The sequence below is a fragment of the Apostichopus japonicus genome, chromosome 20, assembly GCF_037975245.1.
Source record: "Apostichopus japonicus isolate 1M-3 chromosome 20, ASM3797524v1, whole genome shotgun sequence".
In the NCBI taxonomy this organism is placed as follows: Eukaryota; Metazoa; Echinodermata; class Holothuroidea; order Aspidochirotida; family Stichopodidae; genus Apostichopus; species Apostichopus japonicus.
Window position 1 is genome coordinate 18,647,665 of NC_092580.1, and position 23,528 is coordinate 18,671,192.

The window sequence follows — 23,528 nt, forward strand, 5'->3', positions numbered from 1 at the left end:
AAATGCCGTCCTGTGGGAGGGGTGATAGGGGAAAGTTCTCCCTTCCACTTTGTGAATTTTGGATCAATTTTAAGGGTCCTCAGATGCAATCTGGTGCTATATTTAGCAACTTGAAGTAATTTTCGGGCTTGCATCTGTCCAATATTGATGTTTTTAATTTATTTAGGCAAATAAAGTTTTTTGTCTGAGTATTTTTTTTAACACTACAACCGCATCTGAAGGGGAAGGGCACCTGGGGGCACGATTTTTTTCAGGCCCCAGCCCCCCCCCCCGTTGGCGACGCCACTGATGGGTACGTCAATGGTACTTAATGGTAACGGGTTTCTTACTATCATAGGAGGCACCCCATACTATAGCCCATCTATCAACACGGGAAAAAGACATTACGATTAACATATATACATAGACAAAATATGTACTGCACGCAGCCGCGTACACTACACATATACATATTGGTTAACATGCATGTGTGACAGTAACTTTATTGTGCCCACGCTTAGGCATTGTGCCCACGCTTGAGAAAGTATGACTGAAATATAGTAGTCTTCACAGAAACTGTTTGAAAATTAAGCGATTCATGAAGGCATTAAAACCCAATACAAACGAGTAGACCCTTTAGGAACTGCACTATTTAAGAAGCCTATATATTACAAACTTTCTTGAATCCTCTTTCCGACCCCCCCCCCCCCCCGCGCCTCTTTTTCAAAGGTGTTGCATACGGGGAAGTTTTGGTCTCCAGTTAGGTTCAAACCTTGTTATATGCAACTACAATAGGTTATTTCGAAGGCTTAAAGTTATGATGTATTGGCCCCATATATGCTCCATATTAAAGTATGGTCACCTTTGGGTAAAATTCTTAAACCGTTTGATTACCATCTAGGAGGAATTTTACCTCACTGGGAAATTCAGTCATCTAGGTGCCTATGACATACCGATCTTGAGAGACATTTACATATTGGTATACGTTGTCGTATGTATCCGTGTCGGTTTCTTGAAAAATATACGAACTCAGAAGTTCAATGGTAATGCAGGACACTGCGAGTTTCGCCCGTGTATTATTCGACGTGCCGTGTGTATACGTACACTCAGGGACGTCGCTAGAGGGGTGGGGTGTCTCACACCCCACCCCTAATCTTTGTAAAACTGATGATAGTTGGAAAATTTGAGTGCGACAGTCCGAATTTCCGACTGTCTCACTCTAATTTTTCCGACTGTCGCACTCTAATTTCATATATTCTTGTAATTTGTGAGTGACCTACAATTTTCGGTCAAAATTGACCTTTAATCAGTCATATTTACCACGTTTTCCTTGTCAAATTTAGAAATTGCATCTCGCGATCTTTATACTCCACCATACAAAACTTCGTGTGATTTTGAATACTGTAAAAAAAACGCCTAATAAAACTACTGTACAACGTATACGATAAAAACGCTCAATGCTTATCTACGGAAGCTTTAAAGTGCCATCAACATGAGAAAAACTTTGCCCCATAGGGTGAAATTTTTCAGTAAATTGTTTAGATAACAAGATAAAATCTTACAAAAATTAAAAAAAAATTTGGATTGCTTAGTTGCTTTAACTGAGCAATTGAACAATTTTCTACAAAATGTTTAATTGACAACTTATCATATCTCGTGAATTGGACATTTTGCTGCAAAATGTTCAGTTGTTCACTTCATTCCATCTGAGCAATTGAAAAATTTTCTGCAAAATGTCTAATTGACAACATATCTTATCTCGTCAATTGGACATTTTTTGGCAAAATGTTCAATTGTTCACTTCATTCCAATGGAGCAATTGAAAAATTTCTGCAAAATGTTTAATTGATAACTTATCGTATCAGTCGTCAACTCAACATTTTTCTGCAAAATGTTTAAATATTCATTTCATTCCCAATGCTCAGTTGGAATGAAGTGAACAATTTAAAAAAAAAATCATGTGAGTGATAAATAGCCCCCCCCCCCCCAAGAAAAAAATATTAAGCGCGCTAGGAAAAAGCACTGTATTTTGGGGTAATTCACTATGTCGTCGAATATAATTTGTTGAAAAAAAGGTTTTCCCCTTTGTTACATTAACATAGCTTTTGTAGTTAGTAGTCTATGTAGCCTATCAAGCAGATAACTCAACTCAGTTGCTTACCCGCTTTACCAGAGTGAATAATAAGTTTGTGAAGTGAGGGCCAGTGCTACAAATGTACCGCAAAAAATTCGGAACAAAATTGCAGTCGCGAAAGATGGGATGTCTGACTAACACTGACCGTATCGTTCACGAGTAGTGCGGGTGGGGGGTACAAGGCAGCAGTCGGAATTTTCTGGCTCCAAAACCCATCAAGTTGGAATTTCAGCCACTGCATTCCCCCTCCCCCCCAACTTCAGGCTCGCTACTGAACGTAAACGTAAAGAAATCGATTGGATCTTTCGTATTAAGTCACCGGCCTCGACAAAGACTTGGGACCCCTTAAGTGCCTTAACAACTATCAGTTCTACAAACATGTTATCCGTTCTTTGCTCATTCATCCGCTTCCTGTATAGTCATGGTTTATTTGGTTTTAATTCCATCAATGCAACTTACACTTATCTAGCGTCATACTTACATTGTGTTAGTATATTTTGTACTTTTCATTCGACTGCCAAGTATTGCTAACGAAGGCCCCAAGGTGACCGAAATTCTAATATATTTTCTAAAACTTTACTCCTTATTTTTCAATTATGAGTCATATCTTATTTCTCTGGTTTTCTATAATAATAATAATAATAATAATAATAATACTAATAATAATAATAATAATAATAATAATATATATATATATATATATATATATTTATATATAAGTATATATATATATGTATATATAAATATATATTTATGTATATATATATAAATATATATATATATATCTGCAGCCTTATTTTCAATGAAATGCATCATATATTATTAATGCAGCTTATTTATTATTCCCACCCATCCATATCTATACACGTACATGCATTGCATACATACATACACTCACGCATGCACACATGCATACACCATGGAGGGAAAACTGTTTTTACCTCCATTTTACCTGGGTTTTTTTACCTGTTTTTGACCTCCATGCATACACATACTGGTAGGTATATAAATGATCCTATTCGCCAAACACACTGTTTTCTTTATTTACAACTATAGTTCTAATTAAAGGCTAAGGCCATGGCATGTCGTCAACTTAAAAAACGTTAACCTTCATTTCCTGTGTGAGAGAACGCAACGTGATAGGAATGATTACGTAATATCATCTTTCATCGGCCCTCTCGATGTTGACCGCAAACGTGGAGATGTTCAACCAGACTTTGTTGTCTTTTTTCTACCACAAACATCCGCACTATTATTTGATATCGTAAATTTTCACTGTCGTAGTTGCATACACATACGTATACGTTTGTTAGACCAGGGAGTTGTTCAGACCACCAACGTATTTGTACCCTGACAAGGTTAGACTGCTCATGTACGGATGCACCAAACGCAAAATCGTAGAGCCGAAGTTGCGAAAAAGTTCGAAACGCCTAAATAATAATTTTATAAAATGACGAGACCAAGAAATTGGTGTGTCGCAGAGGAAGACTCAAGATTTTTCTTTTTTCGGACTTGTCCGAAGTCTACTTTTGGAACCAAAGAGCCCTTGTCAACAATTACATGAAGATTCGAAATATACCGCCGATCCCAAACAGCATTAAGGTGAGGAAAATTTTTGGACTTATTTCCGTATAATGAAATATATTTTGTGTTAAGAATAACCAAGTGGAGTTTTTGGTTCTTGCATGTATATGGGTATGCTTTTAAAATAAATTGAAAGTGCATAGCCAATCGCCCCAAATCATAGCACGCTAAAATTGCTAGGCGTTTTCAAAAAGCAGTGGCGTAGGAAGGTACTTTTGAGTGGGGGGGGGCTGAAGACTGATGGCCGGCCTGGGGTAGGGGTCTAAGGAGAGGGGGTGTCCCCCTCCCCTTTGGAATTTTTTGCATTTCCAGGTAGCCTCAGATGCAATTTGGTGCAATATAGCACACTTCAACACCTACTCCATTTTGTAAACTTAATTTTGTATTTTCACCAGGCCTTAGATGCAATTTGGTGCTCCAAATGAGATTTTTTTCTCATTTGGAAATGAAAAAGGGGTTTTCTGACTTGCGAAGCGGGGGGGGGCGGAATGATACTTCCGCCCCTCCACATTTTTCACTGGGGGAGGTGGCCCCCCCCCCAGCCCCACGGTTCCTACGCCCTTGCGGAAATGAACAAGCGCTTCTCCACAGAAAACTGCCAGATCATGAGAGGGATCCAATCACTGAATCCAGAGAGTATATAAGGATTTCCTCTCGATGGAAAGCGTCGAACAGTTTGGCCAAGTTTTCGATGCGAGCATGGAAGACCTCAAACACGAGGTTCCGCAAGCACAGAGACTCCTCCAGCGCTAGTTCGCTAACACGGGAGAGACGCCACCACCCAACCTTCTGTCGCTGACATCGTTTCTGGAGCCATATAATGATGTCTTTGCAGAGCTGTTACGCCTTTGTAAAATTGCCATTGCGATTCCGGTATTGAGTGCTGGATGCGAGCGCAGCTTCTCAACATTGAAGCTCGTCAAAACCTATATGCGGAACACAATGTCAGACACTCGCCTTAGTGATCTCGGAGTTTTACATATCGAAAGGGAACTGTCCGAGGGGATCAATTTGGACGAATTCGTCGCAGACAGTCATCAGAATAGGCGAATTAACCTTCGCTAAACTGTTTGAGTGAGCCCTAGACAGTGCAAAAGAAGGGCCCGAAGGGGGAATGATAACATCTTTTGTTGATTGGGGAGGGGGGGGGGTGGTTACACTCCCAGGCCAGTCAGATATCATGCTGATCATCTTTGAATACTGACAGAAAGAGCATAGTCTATTCAGATTTTAAAGAGAACTATCGATGACTTTTTCAGTGATCTGTTTTATCGTTAATAATACCTATGTGGAAATAACATAAAACGTCAGCTAACTAGAGTGACCATCTGTGCCCTACATTGCTGACACAATACCCGATTTGCCACAGATTGTCATGCAAACTGTTTGGTATGTCTTTTGTACTAGCTTAGTCTGCCCCACCAATCAGACCCTTCGCCCCCTCCCTTTGCCCCCCCCCCCAGATGAAAAAGTCTGGCTACGCCACTGAAGCACGCACAGCGTAAGTAAATTAATGATTATGTTAATTCATGAAAATACGATAAATCTTTCAATAGTGCAATCGTTAACTTGTCTGTGCTTGTTGATTAGTCACTATGGCTTATATACATTCTCGTTAAAGTTTGAAATGCAATGCAGATACGGTCATAAGCAATGTATTTCATATATTTTCCGAACACATTTGACAGTTCATGAAATGTCATTAAAAGTTGCACGTCGTGCAATTTTTAAACATTGTTATAGTTTTATAAACCTTTTTACACTTTCCTTATTTATCCAAGTGAACCAAAAACGGATACTGGCTATTAAATTTATTTATATTATATTAATATCATTATAATTGCTTTTATGAAGAACACTGATTTGTGTACCATTCCGCTTTGAGGAAATACAGACAATTTTCAGATACATTTCTTTAGAGCAATCATTTGCATGTTTATGTGTTTGTGTTAGAAAGCAAGGCACATCCTGTTGTGAATTCATCTCATAGTTTACCTTTCTTGCAGTGAACTACAAACTAATAAGCTGCGTGTTCTTTCCCCTGATGTGTTTGCACGTTTACCTAACCTGGAAACTTTGTAAGTAATACGTATGTTAACAAACTAAATATACATAAATACTTATAGGAACAATGGAGATAAAGAGGCCTATACGGGTCCACAAAATATAAAGAGTTTGACTTTTAAATCAATCAGGATCTTCCTTTAGAGGCAAAGTGGTCAATGCAATTGCAGAGCTACATCAAACCAGTAACAAACCTAGACATGTCCTTCTGGAGCTTCATCAGCGGCTATACTTAGTTGTTGTTGTTTTTTCTTCTGATATTTCGTTTCTGTATAATCCCTAAACTATCTCCCTTGAATTGTCAAATATTTGGCTGCATTCCTTGTAAGCCGGATACAGCTTTGCAATTCTCACATATCTATTTATTATTACATATCAAATATAAGGAAGTATTAATCATTTCCGTGACGTGATTCAATTCGCAATCCCGTTGCTAGAAGCTAATGTTATTTTACTCAGTCGCAGAACGGTCCAACATACCAAAGCATAAAGTTACCTCAAACAAAGTAATTCATTTTGTGCGTTCATACTGCGAAATCCTGTATTTGAATGTTTGTCAACAAAAGGTCACTCATAGATTTAGACATTTTTTTTAACAACAATAATATTTAATTTTTCAACAAATGGAGTCTTTTTTACAATAAGGGTGCACTTTTGAGGGTAACGTGCTCCTTGTGCACCCCCTCCCCTCCTCGCTTCTACCGCCTCTGTATGTGTCTTAACAAAACCGGTGGGTGTGTTAAGAACAACTCCTAGATCATATATAGAATGCCAAATCAAAGGTGCACAGTCAATCGCTTCAAATGGAGTAATAACATGTTTGAGGTCGCTTTACGTTTGCATTACAGATATAAATAATTTGCTTTCTCTTTCTTTGTTGGAGGCGATTGGACCACAACCAACTCCAGTCACTTTCTTCCAACATCTTCGAAAACTTAACAAACTTGAAATACTTGTAAGTACATTCCATCAGCATAATATGTAGTTGATGTTACCATAGCTCTCAGTGGCGTAGGAAGGTACTTTTGAGTGGGGGGGGGGGGCTGAAGACTGATGGCCGGCCTGGGGGGGTCTCAGGGGAGGGGGTGTCCCCCTCCCCTTTGGATTTTTTTTGCATTTCCAGGTGGCCTCAGATGCAATTTGGTGCAATATAGCACACTTCAACTCTCACTCCATTTTGTAAAGAATTTTGCATTTTCACCTGGCCTTAAATGCAATTTGGTGCTCCAAATGAGATTTTTTTCTCATTTGGAAATGAAAAAGGGGTTTTCTGACTTGCGGAGCGGGGGGCGGAATGATACTTCCGCCCCCCCATATTTTTCACTGGGGGGGGGGGGGCTGGCGCCCCTCAGCCCCCGGTTCCTACGCCCTTGTCAAAAAGTACTTTCCTGGAAGCATTCACTCTCCATTTGTTCTCAAATATTCTAAATGAACACCCAAAGCCATTCTTACCAAGGAAGTGATACTTCCCATGTTCGTACACTACTTGCAAGTACAACTTTCTCAGACAAATTATTCCATAACCCTCTGAGAATAAAAAGGAGTTTTGACAAATATATGGTACTTATAACTTCTGTAGTTTAAGACATTGATCTCTGGTAATTCTGCTTGGCAAACCTGAAAACAAGGTCAGTGAAGGATAAAATGTCTAAACCATACCATTCTTGAAAACCCGAATCAAGTCACCGCGTAATTAACCGACCTATAACCTCCATTGTGGTGGGTTAACTGTCAGAATGCACATTATCAGTGTTTTTTATCTTCATGCAGAACTGACATCAACAGTGAATACTATTGTTCTCTGACTCGAGTCAAAGGACGCTTGAACCGCAGTGTGCTAATGTAACTGCCAAGCGTAACTTATTTGTGATTGCAGGTGTCCAACCGCAGTGTAGACAAGCATTTAACGTTATACATTGAATTCGAACTTCTTCATGATCTGTCGTCATATTTTGTGTATTACTATTTTTAAGTTGTTCATGCAAACACATAATGAACACCCTATACATTGCTCTAGCCTGACTTTCAAGAAAAAACCGTCGGTGTCATGTAGTGTGGCTTGTCTACAACCCAAACTGATTAGAAAAGATATTTCAATCAATTCTGACTTGATTGTGAGTGAAAAAATGCTACTTGAAGCCAGTGGCGTCACCAGACTTTTCAGTCTGGGGGGGCACAGGGGGGGCACCAGCATTTGATGGGGGGGCACTTAGGTGGATACGGATCAACGTCCTGGGAGGGGTCTAAGGGGAGGGGGGTTCCCCTCCAGGCGCGGCGGAACGGGAAAATTATTGGGGGGGACTAATGTGTAGAGACTATCTAAGCGGAGCGCCACCATCGGTTGGCGCGGAGCGTACAAGAAAATTTTGGGTTTTTCAAACCCCCAGATGGCCGGAAACGGCACTTCCCGAGTGTTTTATGCTGCGAATACCTAGCCCTAAAATATGGGTCTCAAGCCTGCAATTTCTCAGATTGCAAGCCCCCAAGCCCTCCCCCCCGGTTCCGCCGCCACTGCCCCCCTCCCCTTTGGAAAATTTTCGCATACGGAGGATGGGCTAGATGCAAAATGCTGCCACATTTGATGCTAAATTCGATCTGAAGATATCTCCAGAAATTGCTATTTTTGAGGGTAATGATTTTAACAAGGCGCAGAATTTTGCGGAGGATATGAACCACATGCTGTCGATATTATGCCTAACCCTATCAATAGAACCTACATTTGTTGAATTAATGTGTGCATGACCCCGACTCCTTTCTTGTCCTTCTCGTTTTCGCCCATTATCTATTAAGATGTAACAGGTTCCAGCATCGTTATTGGCTCCTATCAGGGATCACCATGCAATCCAAAGTTTTATCACACATCGAGTATGGCTCAGTATGCAGGTGTGAACATTCGCCATTTGTTCCTACAAGCATCTGACCTCAAATGACCTCTGCACCCCTTACACAACAGGGTTAATATATGGGTCCACAAATATAGGCAAGTATGGTGCCTGCGGACCCTCACATTCTCACATTTCGTCAGCTCCTAACCTGTCAACCTCAGACCAAGGCAACATATTGCAGTACCCTCCCTTCTCACAGTCATGTAGCTCGCGAAGCGGACTTGTATATCCGCTGGTATGGCGTGAGCACTGACACATTCAATGTAAATATCGACACCTGTTGTGATGGCGCGGGTTACGACTTCGATACCCGACGTTCAAGGATAAACTTGTTAATTTTTTCGCAGCTCATTTGAAGAAAATACTAATTACTGTGCTTCTTTGTCCTTATGAAAAACCAACTCAGATGATGGGAGTTGAATATAACAAAATATATATATATTTTTTTACCAACCCAAATCTCAGATGGGGGGGCACCCGGGGGGGGGCACTAGGTTTTCCAGGGGGGCACGTGCCCCCCCTGCCCCCCCCCCCCCTTGGCGACGCCACTGCTTGAAGCAAGTGCAATAACAAGCAACGCTGACAGCCATTTAACAAGTCAACGAGTGACACTCCTGACGGTTTCTACTGTACTACAATCTGTTTCTGTGATATTTTCCGACGAACAAGAAAACGGCGACTACAGTCGCGTAGTAACATACAAGTGCTACCTCCTTAAGCTTATATTATGTACGTACGTGAATTTGACAGAAAACTTGAGGGTCAAAGGTGAAAAAGTGAAGTACACTACATGATGCGAGTTAGTATTAAACGTTAGGCCTACTTCAAGTTGATTCAATGACTAGGATATACCGGCATTTTAAATTTATTATTCCTCTCGACAATTTACGGTACAATTAAAGGCAGGAGCCCAGGAAGTTATTGACCAAGCGATTTTGCCAATTTTTTGACAAGTTCGGTTCGTTGTAATACGCCTCAAATAGGCGGAGTGTATAGCCTAGTGGTTAACGCCGGCGTCTCCCAGTCATGAGATCCCCGGTTCGATTCCCCGCCGACAGCAATGTGTGTCGTCTGGCAAGGGTGTTGTTCAATAACAACTTCCTGACATAGACGTTAAATGAATGTGTGCCGAGAGATTGGCTTCGGTCAGCTTGCGAGTCTATAAGCCTCCATGGCTTCTTTCGCGAGTTCCTGCTTGCGGGAAGATCACATATACATACATACATACAAATAGAACTTAGAAGAAAAGGGGCCTCTACGGGCTCTAACTTAGGCCCTAGGTAGCGTGCACACTATTTCTAGACTGAAGTCTGTGTAGGCTAGGTCACAACATCAAAGGTGAGTCCTAATTTCGTGCAGCTATTTGATTAATTCGATTGATGCTTCACGTTCCTTAACCTTCAGCTTTCATTTAAAACAAAAACGTGTGTCTTTGTTGTTTGCACCTACAAATCTGTTAAAATGTCGTAGAAAATAACATTGTCACGTCCAACTCCAACTTAGCAAGAGCTAGGCCGTAAGCCTATTTAATCAGTGAAGCCAGGATAGTGTTAACATATCAACATTGTTAAAACGTGAAGTGCTCCTAAATCCTAATTTCGTTCCTGTTGTCGGCTACTCCAAAATCCTAAAATTTTATGGCAACTATATAATTAGTTTTGAATCAATATAATATAGTAACAAGGAATATTATTGCTTCAGAGACTGACATGCACCAGTGCAGTAAAATGCTTACAGTCTTCAATTTCATGGGGGTGAAAGCCTCATGTGTACCCCTTCTCCCCTCTGGGTCAGACATTGGGCCAAGATTGCACTGAAAACTTAAATTGGTTCACCGACTAACATAACGTTAGTCCATCTGGTGCCTCTCCCGACTAACATAGCCTTGGTCAGTTGCTATACCGACTAATTTATTCCTTAGTCGGTTGGATTTCTTAGTCGGTCATCTTAGTCCGTCAGCTTAGTCGATCAACAATTTCTTAGTCGGTAAATGTATATTAGTCAGTTACATTAGTTGGTGACATTAGTCGGTCTTTACCGACTAATTTATATGAGCCACCGACTAGTTTATAGCAGGTTTTACATTAGTCAGGATGGTGCCTCTCCCGACTAACCTTTCTTAGTCCGTATCGACTGACTAGTTGCACCGACTAGATTCACTGAAAGAATTAAACCCGACTAGTTTCACTGACTAGCATTACTGAAAGAAAAGAGAGAAGAAGAAACACAAATAATGTGTACGTTGGCAGTATTTATTTCTGATAAAACTTCTGTCTACAAAAGGCTGACTTTTGACAGATAGAGAAGAAATCACTGTAAATAAAATCTGAAAATCTGATTTTTTTTCCAACAAAGTTAAGACAAGTTAATGGATCAAACATGAATCGCAAAAGTATAGCACTGCACAATAATGCAAAGTTGAATCTTGGGCAAGGGTTCCTCATGACTTTCCTTTTAAAGTGGTACCCCAAATCGACACCAGTTAATTCTTCACGAACAAAGAGTGTTTCTCTTAACTACAAATGGCCTCCCACTTGTCTTCAGGAAGCCAAAATCTGCACCATTATTGACCTGTGAACAGAAAATATGATATACGTGTAAGCACAGATACAGATATAGCACATGATAACTCACATTATCATAAACATACATTTACATTAAAATTTTATAACATATTGGGAGGTATACATTTAAATCTAGGTCCCTCAAATTATAAGCCAGGAATAGCAGCTTTACCAAATTATTATTAGCTTTGCACAGCATAACACCAAGTTATTTCTCAAAGCTTAATAATTATGTTAATCATGTTAATAATGATCCCAATAGACCGGGATCCCAGAGGGTTTGGTTAGCTGGGAAGGTAACCAATTGCCTTGTACATCACAATGTTCACAGTGCATTCCTGCATATGAAACCAGACGACTGGCAAACCGACTGTGGTGGGTGTGGCTGGGAGAGCAATTTTAAAGTCACCTGATAGCTAACCTAGATCAGTTTTCATGGTAACACATCAAAGTAAGTACAATATGTCAGGTATGGCCCCAAGAGCAACAAATGGCCATTGCCAGTAATTATTGGTGGTGGGGTACCCCTGCCAATGATCTATATTTGACCCCTCAAGGCTGACCTAGGTCAGCTCATGAGGTAACCACTTGAAACCTACTGGAAAATGTTGGTTAGGGCTTCAGATACAACTGATGGGCATTGCCAGTAATTTTTACTGGTGGGGTACCCCTGCCAGTAGACCCCCAAAATGCCCATTCCCTCATTGACCTAGGTCAGCTCATGAGATAACCAGTTGAAAAATTACTGGAAAATGATAGGTATCACTTCATATGTAAGGGATGGGCATTTCCAGTAATTTATATTAGTGGGGTACCCCTGCCAGTAGACCCCCAAAATGCCCATCCCCCATTGACCTAGATTAGCTCATGAGGTAACCAGTTGAAAACTACTGTAAAGTGATTGGCAGGACTCTATATATATGTAAGGGATGGGCATTTCCAGTAATTTATATTAGTGGGGTACCCCTGCCAGTAGACCCCCAAAAAGCCCCCCCCCCCTCATTGATCTAGGTCAGCTCATGATTTAACCAGTTGAAAACTACTGGAAAATTATTAACAGGATTCTATATGTAAGGGATGGGCGGACTCTGGCAGTGGTGGCCCACCAATATAAAATACTGGAAATGCCCATCCTTACATATGAAGTGATACCTATCATTTTCCTGTAGGTTTCAACTGGTCAAATCATGAGCTCGCCTAGGTCAATGAGGGGATGGGCATATTGGGGGTCTACTGGCAGGGGTACCCCACCAATAAAAATTACTGGCAATGCCCATCCCTTGTATCTGAAGTCCTAACCAACATTTTCCAGGGTTTCAAGTGGTTACCTCATGAGCTGACCTAGGTCAGCCGTGAGGGGTCAATTATAGATCACTGGCAGGGGTACCCCACCACCAATAATTACTGGCAATGGCCATTTGTTGCTCTTGGGGCCATACCTGACACATTGTTCTTACTTTGATGTGGTTACCATGAAAGCTGCTCTAGGTTAGCTATTAGGTGACTTTAAAATTGCTCTCCCAGCCACATCCACCACAGTCGGTTTGCCAGTCGTCAGGTTTCATATACAGGAATGCATTGTGAACATTGTGATGTACCAGGCAATTGGTTACCTTCCCAGCTAACCAAACCCTCTGGACTCCCGCTCTACAGATCAGTGAAAATTTGACCAAACTTATGAAGCTTGCACGTAAATGATAAACTAGACTGTTTTTTTTTTAAAACAGGTTATGAAAAGTATCTTAAATATCATTAAACAGTTGGGTACAATAGTTAAACTCACTCTTCCATCTTTTTTCTCTATGGTACTTGTTCCTTTGCTTTTTGGACTCTTGGATAAACTCTTTTGTTCTGCGAAGGGTACCAATATATCATCTTAAAACATGTCTTTAAGCCATATATAACACAGTTCTCCTCTTCTGTTGTTGCCTCCACACTGGTGTCGTACATCACAGGAAAGCTCACCCTTGACTTAGATATTTGGCTTTTCAATTCCTGCTGGAAAAAAGAAACAGCAAAGTATTCATCATTTGCAAAAAAAAAAAAATAAAGTTGTCACCACAAAGTTATGTGAGATTTGCTTCCACTATAGTCTCAAAAAAACAATCCCAAAGTTTGAAGCAGACTGTATAAAGCTGAAAATTTGAACGAGAGTGTCATCACCATTGCAACCAGAATCAAATGCCCAGAATACAGAGATAATAAAACATGGGCTAAATCTTTGTTTGTTTTTATGATCTTTAAAAATATAAAATTTTAGAAACAGAAATGCACTGAGCCAACTTATTTATAGGCCTAATCGTTTTTAGTTGTTATTTTGCTTGCTCACATAACAAGCCTGTTTAGACCTAGGCTAGAGGAGAATCAGTACTTTGTTACACTAAGTTTGTCTACGGTCGTTTTGATTTAGTCTTACTAGTAGTACTAAAGTATATAATGGACCGGCGAAGACTAGAGAATACCCAGAGTTTTAGCAACTGCGTTAAACTGTATCATCTGATCTATTATTTACGCCAATGAGTTTCATTCAATCTAGGATCAAAATGAGAAAACTAATTAATCTTAACCTTTAAACTTTGCTACTAAACAGATATGCTTGAATTACAAATAAATGTCAAAAAAACATCATAATCTAAGAATCGATGCATATACATACACATAAACAGAATAATTTGAATTCGCGCAAGTGAACCCTGCACTACATTGGACAGTAAAAAAACGTGCAATTAGACCAAACTAAACATACTAAATTTTCCGTTACTTCTACATAAAATATCAATACAAATACAACAACTTACTCTTTTGGCAGTATACTAAAAGCACATGTTATAATAACTTCAGACTATCAAGCTTTCCTGAGAAAAAAACGGTTAATACTTCTTACAGTAAGCAAGTCGACCGTGAAGGAATGTCGCAATTGTTTCCTGGGCGTGACCGGAAATTAAATACTAAAAAATGATAAATGAAAAGGTTAAATAGAACTGAAGCGTGCATCCTGACTGCTCGCAACATATAATACCGTTGACTAGCCAACATAATGTGTTCAGTCGACTGTGACTGTACGTTTGAAGGTCTAGCCTTGCTTATTCAATATCACAAAGCCTACCCATTTAGATTCACATGGGAAATTACAGGAAATCTTTACCAAATGAGTGTAGACGTCAAATAAACTATTGAGCCTTATAGTTCCAGCATTTGTTTGGGAATAAATTAGAAGATTATGTGCCACTGTTCAATCTAGCCCAATACACACATAACACATTGTTAATTGGTGTTTAGAATGCACACTTTAGTGTTGAGAATGCACTGCAGTACCCAGTAGAAGCCTATAGGCTACTCACTGTCATTGCACTTGTGTATTGCGAAACGCCAACGTGACAACGGTAGCGTTACACTAACCATAATACAGTACTAGTGCCAGTGGCCTAACAATTAACTTTAATTTTACCTTCTAGTTAAAGGAATAACAGGTAGGCCGATGATGCAGTTAATACCTCCATTCTTCTAAAGACCTTCTTGGGTGATTTACGGTTGAAAGTTGCTTAGAGTGATCGTATGAAACTATGCCAAGCCCAGCAAGCTGCCGTTGCTTCTCGGTTTCCAAATTGAAGTGAATCGAATTGGGTTAAAATACATTAGTCCGTCGACACCGACTAAGCTACGATTATGGCGTAAATCGGGTGTCCGTATCGTTCTTAGTCCATGGGTTAAAATACCTTAGTCCGTCGCCACCGACTAAGCTGCGATTATATTTTCCTTAGTCAGTGTAAACTAACTAAGAAGCAGCGATGAAACGAAGATTTTTGCTAGTCCGGGTGCATTGACTAACGTTAAAGACTAATTTAACGTTAGTCCGTGGCAATATTGACTAGTTTATTTTTTCAGTGTGGGGTTGATATATTGGAGTCCAAGGAGTCAAAGGACACTAGCATATTATCATATTCAGGTTTACTAACTGCTCTTTTCCACTTTAAAACAGACCTTCAACATCAGGAAGTAAAGAGAAAAGAAAGGCTCAGCACAAGTTACCTGTGCTTCACAAAAAGAGGAAGAGTAATAAGGATCAGCCAGTTGTCAGCCCTTTAGAATTCATCAAGAAGGAAGTCAATGCAGCATTCTTAGGTGAGAACCCTTAGAAGCTGTCAGGTACGGTAGCAGTACAATATACTGCCTCAGGAATTGGAACTGTTGTGGTTTTAGAACAGGGGGCCCCTACTAGCCAGATTGAGCATGCCAGACAATCTAATCTGGCCCACCAAAAAACAAAGGGAAAAAAAACCCAAACTTTTTGGTTCACCAATTTACTGAACAAAAAAAAAATTGAAGAGAATTTGAATAAGCGTTAATTTTGAACACGCAAAAACATTGATCAAAGTTTGTCATAGATGCTAAAACAATCATCTTCCATTTTCAGCAATCTATTTTTGGCCTTTTGTTAGTCAAAATTTCTTCCTGTGGCTACCATGGTGGGCCCGCATACTGTATGAGTAATATTCAGCAGCCCACAACTAAACGGACAGTAGGCAGCTGTTAAATTCATTTTACACCAGTTTCTGTGCAGTCTCCTTCATACTGAGCCATCTGTATGCCTCCTACTGCATGCCCATTAAGAACTGCCTCAACTGTTGACTTTTCACCAGAAATTTACAACATCAATAGAAGTATCAGTTTTTATTTGAGTGTTATCGGGGAGGGGTCAGAACCCCATTAATAATGTGTTCATTAATTGAACATTGCTTCTCAACATACTTTAACAATCATTATAGTCACTGTGTACATTTGGTTTGAATAGTATTTTTAGCTTTACAAAGTTTACGGAAAACCTTTTGCATACCTACAGTGTGGCATTTCCCTGTCAGTTGATGTTAGCTTTGCAGAAATTTACTTACCATCGTTTTTACTTCTCCACAGGTGTTGCAAATATTGACATAGAAAATCTAGAAGTTGGTTGGAAGTTGAGAGAAGTGAATGTGTAATTTCTCACCAAACTAAAAGAGGCTATGTTAGATTTTAACAACCACAATATCAACCACTGACTGTTATAGCAACAACTTTGGAAAACTTGGAGAATTTTTCAGAACCCACGGTGAGTAATCAGCACTTGATTATAAAGTGATTTTTATAATGGAGTGCTTCATAATTGTTTATCAAAAACCATGCAGCAGTGACTGCTTGTGTGTGCATATGTGAGAGAGAGAGAGATGCCTTAGCTCAAATTTTGAAAACTTTGATAATTCAACAAGTGCAATATGCATGAAGTTCATACTTGGTAGAAAGCTACCCCTTAGCAAATTCTCAGCTGCAATTGTTATTTAATTGCCAGTGGTCAACCGTAAAAAACCCTATAAATGACCTTACTGAAGTAAAGGTTAAGTGAAATTAGTATGCTTATCCCTCAACCGAGTTCTTACCACTTGCTGTTACTTAGTACGTCAAAAATTGTTTGAGATCCACACCACCTAAAAATCTGAAACTTTGTTAACAGGTTATCTCACCATGTACAGCTTACATAAAATTCACACTTTGAACAATTAGAAGAATGTATTCGGTATCTACCACCTTAGTAAATTCTTCACTGTTATTGCTTTGGGAGGGGCCAAAGGTCATATGAGATAACCAATGGTCTAAACCTGAAAACTTTGTGAATGAGCTAACTCAAAGAATAAAGCTACATAGAATGTCAAATTTGTTCCTCTGATTGAATACTTGCCATCTATAATGTTAACTTTTTTTGAGGTCAAATGTCATTTGAGGTCAATTTTAGTTAAATTCTGAAGACATATCTCACTAAGTACAGCTTGCATGAAGTTAATGCTCAGTATGAAGACACTCTTAGTAAATACTCAGCTGATAGTGTGTTGGGAGAAGTCAGGGTCATTTGAGGTCACTAGCAGGGTTTTCGTTAGTAGCCGGGACCCGGGGCAAATGACTCGCTTACTGCACGTACAGGACCCGGCTACTTTGCAACGCTCAGTAAAAAAAAAAAAAAAATTAAAAAAAAAAAAATTAAAATTAAAAAAAAAATTAGACGAAAAAAATCGAGAGAAATAAATACTATATAAATACTAAATTCTATCACAGACCTAGTTGGGTATTTTTTGGCAGTAAAATCCTACTCACTTTGTAGGTACCGTAGACCTATTATCATTTTGTTATGATGGCACTTCATTTAATGCAGCAAGTGCGTCACACCCTTGCTAAGTTCGGTTCAGTGGCATAGCTACCTCCCTAGGCTCCATGACCCGAGTGTTAATAAAAAAATTCAGGAGAAAAAAAGAAAAATAGGACAGAAGAAAGGGGTGATTGGGAGGGGGCAATATCATTGACCAAACAACTGTATATTGCACCATTTTGCATCTAGAGACTTTTTAAATTGCAATTTTCCGGCAAAGGGGAGGGGGAGGGTTAGACCCCTCCCCCATGTCCGCGTACAGACAGTCCCGCCTACTTTTCAACTTGACCCATCTACTTCATTTCTCAACAAAAACCCTGACTAGTGGTCAACAACTGACAACTTTTCTAGCTGAAGAAGTGAAGTTTTGGTAAATTTCAAATTTGATAGGAATTAAGCATTTGTCTTCTATTTTTTTGGCTGTTTCGGTCAAGGTCACTCAAGGTCAGTTAATTTCAGTCTGAAAACTTCTTAAACATGGTACCTCACCATGCACATGGCAATATTAGCCCTAGACAAGAAGAACAACATGAACAGATCTTTTACTTGACATGTGGATTCCTACACACATCATAATATTAAAAACCTTTGAAAACATGATAACTCAGGGTTGTCCACACCATATCTTTGAGTACACATTTAGTTCTCCTTTGCTAATAGTTGCAAGAGATTTTTTTTCATTTCACTGTGGATCCCATGTACTCAGTAGAACTCTCCCCTCCAATGCCCTACAATAACAATAGGCAAAGGAATCACTAAGCCCTGTGGCTTTCTGTTTGCATGTCAATTACACCTGATCTTTGAGGACAAAAGTCTGACATTACGCTACTTTGACTTAAGTTACTGATATATTCATTTTCACATTTTGTAACAAATTTTTCTTTCAGGCAAATGGATACCATTATGAAGTTATTGGTGGCATCCACAATCCAGACAAGAATGTAAAGATACAAAACTTTGGTTAGCAAACAAGCACATCAAAATAGGGGAAACCAGGCATCAGATGAGCATTGAGGTAAAGGTGACTACTATGAATGTTGTTTTTGGTTCCTTGCTTTAGCAAAAGGAACCTATGCAGTCAGGTTGGCGTGTGTGTGTGTGTATGTATGTGTGTGTATGTGTGTGTGTGTCTGTGTGTGTGTGCATCTGTGACGCTTGCTTGGGTACGCTCTATCTCAATAAGGGAAAGTTGGATTGAGGCCAAACTTGAACTATAGATCCGCCATATGGAGAAGGTGTGCCCTATTTTTTTGGTGCCCACAAAGGTCACCAAAGGTCAGTTATGGTCAAAAAACCGAAAATATTAAACCTGCAATAACTCCCAGTGCCAATGTGTGACAAGATTGATATTTTGGGACAAGTTGTGAACTGGTTAGGGGAGCATTTTCAAACTTAAGGGTCATGTGATCCGAGGTCACCAAAGGTCAATTAATGATAAAAAACTAGTATTTTTGTGATAACTTGAAAACAAAATGTCCGTTAGGGTTGGGAGTTACTTCAATGTTATCCTTTTGTTGACCCGCATCTGGGCGACCCTTGACCTCAATTTGACCTCTGGTGACCTTTACATGTTTTGGGGGATTTTTACAGTTTTGATGCTATTTTCAGATGTCAAAGGTACCTTCTGATCATAAATGTCATCAGGTTGACCCCGTGTGACCTTTATATGCGAGGTTATATGGGGTCAAAGTTTTTCGGTCGGAGTTAGGATGGTTGTACAGACTTGTCGTTTTGTTTTTTTGGAATCAGGAGATTAAACTACACCTGAAACCAAGGTCAAAAGGTCAAAGGTCACATTAGAAAAAATGTGCTTATTTTGGGAGGAAACGAGCAAAAAAGAAAATGTTCGGTTTTGATGCTAGATTTGGATCTCAAAGGTACCTTCCGATCAAAAATGTCAATTGGTTAACACCCGTGTGACCTTCGTGTGCGAAGTTATACGAGGTCAAAGTTAATTTTCAGACATTTAATGCAATAACTCCCAGTTCCAAGGTGTGACATGGTTGATATTTTTGGACAAGTTGCAAATGGTATAGGGGAATATTTTCAAACTTAACGGTCATGTGATACGAGGTCACCAAAGGTCAATTAATGTTAAAAAACTAGTATTTTGGGGATAGCAAACGGGCAAAGAAAAAATGTTTGAATTTGTATAGTTTGATGCTCTAATTTAGGTCTCATCAATCAAAAATGTCAATAAGTTGACCCAAGGTGACCTTTGTATGTTAAGTTGTATGAGGTCAAAGTTAATTTTCAGACATTTAGTGTAATAACTCCCAGTACCAAGGTATTACACAGTTGATATTTTGAGACAAGTTGCAAATGGTATAGGGGAGTATTTTCAAACTTAATGGTCATGTGATCCGAGGTCACCAAAGGTCAATTAATGATAAAAAAAGTAGTATTTTTGCGATAACTTGAAAACAAATTGTCCGTTAGGGTTGGGAGTTGCTTCAATGTAATCCAATTGTCGACCCGCATCTGGGTGACCCTTGACCTCAATTTGACCTCTGGTGACCTTTTCGTGTTTTGTGGATTTTTACAGTTTTGATGCTATTTTCAGATGTTAAAGGTACCTTCTGATCATAAATGTCAATGGGTTGACCCCCGTGTGACCTTCGTGTGCGAAGTTATATGAGGTCAAAGTTAATTTTCAGACATTTAATGCAATAACTCCCAGTTCCAAGGTGTGACAAGCTTGATATTTTTGGAGTAGTTGCAAATGGTATAGAGAAATATTTTTAAACTTAACGGTCATGTGATACAAGGTCACCAAAGGTCAATTTATGATAAAAAACTAGTATTTTTGCGATAACTTGGGAACAAATTGTCCGTTAGGTTTGGGAGTTGCTTCAATGTAATCCATTTGTCAACTCGCATCTGGGTGACCCTTGACCTCAATTTGACCTCTGTGACCTTTTCGTGTTTTGTGGAATTTTACAGTTTCGATGCTATTTTCAGATGTTAAAGGTACCTTCTGATCATAAATGTCAATGGGTTGACCCCCGTGTGACCTTCGTGTGTGAAGTTATATAGGTCAAAGTTAATTTTCAGACATTTAGTGCAATAACTCCCAGTTCCAAGGTGTGACAAGCTTGATATTTTTGGAGTAGTTGCAAATGGTATAGGGAATATTTTCCAACGTAACGGTCATGTGATACGAGGTCACCAAAGGTCAATTAATGATAAAAAAACTAGTATTTTTGTGATAACTTGAGAACAAATTGTCTGTTAGGGTTGGGAGTTGCTTCAATGTAATCCATTTGTCGACCCGCATCTGGGTGACCCCTGACCTCAATTTGACCTCTGGTGACCTTTTCGTGTTTTGTGGAATTTTACAGTTTCGATGCTATTTTCAGATGTTAAAGGTACCTTCTGATCATAAATGTCAATGGGTTGACCCCCGTGTGACCTTCGTGTGCGAAGTTATATGAGATCAAAGTTAATTTTCAGACATTTAATGCAATAACTCCCAGTGCCAAGGTGTTACAAGGTTGATTTTTTTGGACAAGTTGCAAATGGTATAGGGGAATATTTTCAAACTTAATGGTCATGTGATCCAACGTCACCAAAGGTCAGCTAATGTTAAAAAAGTAGTATTTTTGGGGGGGGGGGGAGAAAATGGGCAAAGAAAAAATGTTTGAATTTTTACAGTCATGCTCTATTTAGGTCTCACCGATCAAATATGTCAATTGGTTGACCTCCAGGTGACCTTTGTGTGTGAAGTTATGTATACAAGTTCAAAGTTAATTTTTTGACATTTAATGCAATTAAATCTCAATGCCAAGGTGTGAAATGGTTGATATTTTGGGACAAGTTGTGAATGGGGTGGTGGAACATTTTAAAACTTAAAGGTCATGTCATCTGAGGTCACCAATGTTATCATATCTGTTGACACGCTTGTAGGTCTCTTATATTTCTTACATTTCCGACGCCATATTTAGATCTCAAAAGTGTCTTTTGATCAAAAATCTGATCACATTTTGTGATCACAAAAGTGTTGTCTATAGTGTTGGTTACTTTATGGGAACATGTAGGACCACAATTACTTGGACTATTTGAGCCCAATCTTGCTTGATAATATTATGTGTATTGTCATATACCCAAAGCAAGGAACCACAGTGCCCTTGGGCTCTTGTTATAGAAGAATTTCTGCCGAGCAGTTATTCATCTCATTCCTCCATATTGTATATTCAGGTTGCAATGACCTATGCATTAAGACATTGAAAGTGTGTATGGAAAGTCCTTGTCTACACATAACACATAACTTTGTGTTGTGCACACAGAATCGCTCTCTTACAGTATGTGAATTTTCAAATAATTGTTATCTAATCACTCTCATAGGGAGGATTAGGTACAATATTGTAGTTCCTTTGCCAGTTGGACCATTAACAGTATTACGCAACAGTTGCCATGGTAGTGGTTAGTTTTCCCAATAGGGGTCATTCATTGTGGGGTATTGCATGGTCACCGGAAGTGTTTGATTGAGGGAGGGGTAAAAGTTGTCTGTGTGGGGTGTCCAATTTTATGTCAAACAGTCCTCTTAAATGGCTGTGTTGATTTTCTTAAAACTTGGTATGAAGGTGTTTTAGGGTTAAAGTCTATGTCTAGCAGACCCCCCAGAAACATAGGTCAAATGTCACATCAAATTAAATTCAATGTTTTAATTCAATATTACTCCAAGGGGACACATTACATTCAAATGGAATCTTCACTTGTATAATGGGAACAACATGTAGGCTACTAATACAGGCAGACATGTGACCTCTGTCATAGTATTAATCAGATTGTAGAGGACAGCAGAGTGATAGCACTGCAATCATATGACAGTATAGTCCTGCTAACTTATCATATCAAAAAAAAACATTTGCAGTCTTTGTTCATTTGTTTTTTTTACTATCAATGCAACAGATAAAAAATAAATAAAATGGTTAGACTGTCAGTGTAGAATAAAGTTTTATTTCTCTCTTTTTTTCTGAAGATGACACAGAAATGCTCACACTGAGTCTGTTTGGTCTGGCCATTGCGTTCAAGAGGAAAACCATTGCAAGGAAACTTTGATGGGATGATGGCACATAACTTACTGTGCCTATTGTTGCTAGGGATGATCCTAGATCACAGAGGATGAAAAAAATGTGTATAGCACTGATTAAAAGAAGCGTATTGAGTTTGGTGAAGGTCAAAGGTCATTTGGGGACAACAGGGAGGTTAATTGTCTTGTAGGATATATGTGTTCATCTTTAGGAAGTGGCAACACTGGAACAGCCACATGGTCTTCTACTCTGCAAATCCTAAAATGCTTGTTTTAAGTGTGTGTGAAATAAAAAGGGGGGGTGGGAGGGTTGGGTAAGGTTACAGTGACTTCTCTTATTATTGTACTTTTTTGGTATAAAATTATTAGTAGGGGTATCAGTATGCCCATTAGAGCAATCTGAGGGTCTGAATAGTACATCCTTCAGAACTGCATTGTAAGCCACTTATTGTTGTTATTAATGATGTAATTTCTTATTGCTAAATGACACTCCGAGCAGTAGGGGGTGTATCGGTACGGACTTCAGAACTGCATTCTTAGCCACCTAATGGTGTTATTATGTTATTTCAGAACTAATGGTGTAACTTCTTGGTGCTAAATGACACTCCAACCATTAGCGGGGCGTTTTGGTACACCTCTCAGAACTGTTTTGCAAGCCACTTAAATTTTGTCACTTCTTGGTGCTAAATGACACTCCAACCAGTAACGGGGCGTATTGGTACGCCCCTCAGAACTGTATTGTAAACCACTAAATGTTGTTACTTCGTGGTGCTAAATGACACTCCAATCAGTAGCGGGGCGTTTTGGTACGCCCCTTAGAACTGTATTGTAAGCCACTAAATGTTGGTACTTCTTGGAACTAAATGACACTCCAACCATTAGCGGGGCGTATTGGTACGCCCCTTAGAACTGTATTGCAAGCCACTAAATTTTGTTACTTCTTGGTGCTAAATGACACTCCAACCAGAAGCGGGGCGTATTGGTACGCCCCTTAATGGTGTTACTTCTTTGTGCTAAATGACACTCCAACCAGTAGCGGGGCGTATTGGTACGCCCCTTAGAACTGTATTGCAAGCCACTAAATTTTGTAACTTCTTGTTGCTAAATGACACTC

At 39.4% G+C, this 23,528-nt stretch overlaps 2 protein-coding genes across 8 annotated transcripts in view; one reads left to right on the forward strand and one right to left on the reverse strand.

The window, feature by feature from the left end:
- Nucleotides 1-23,528, reverse strand: part of LOC139961923 (adhesion G-protein coupled receptor G4-like) — a 68,246-nt gene that overhangs the window by 29,646 nt on the left and 15,072 nt on the right. The window lies entirely within an intron of this gene.
- Nucleotides 3,054-22,608, forward strand: LOC139961927 (uncharacterized). Of its 7 annotated transcripts, none has more exons than XM_071961631.1 (7): nt 3,054-5,198; nt 5,704-5,775; nt 6,645-6,716; nt 15,190-15,356; nt 16,122-16,296; nt 18,270-18,397; nt 22,364-22,608. In XM_071961631.1, the coding sequence occupies exons 1-4, from the start codon at nt 5,161-5,163 to the stop codon at nt 15,344-15,346; spliced, it is 339 nt and encodes a 112-aa protein (XP_071817732.1). In that variant the 5' UTR covers nt 3,054-5,160; the 3' UTR covers nt 15,347-15,356; nt 16,122-16,296; nt 18,270-18,397; nt 22,364-22,608. The 7 variants fall into 7 exon arrangements, 3 of the variants coding, with proteins under 3 accessions (XP_071817732.1, XP_071817731.1, XP_071817733.1); XR_011791089.1 differs by having other exon boundaries at nt 3,063-3,715; nt 15,190-15,332; nt 22,364-22,596; XM_071961630.1 differs by having other exon boundaries at nt 5,146-5,198; nt 15,190-15,332; nt 22,364-22,598.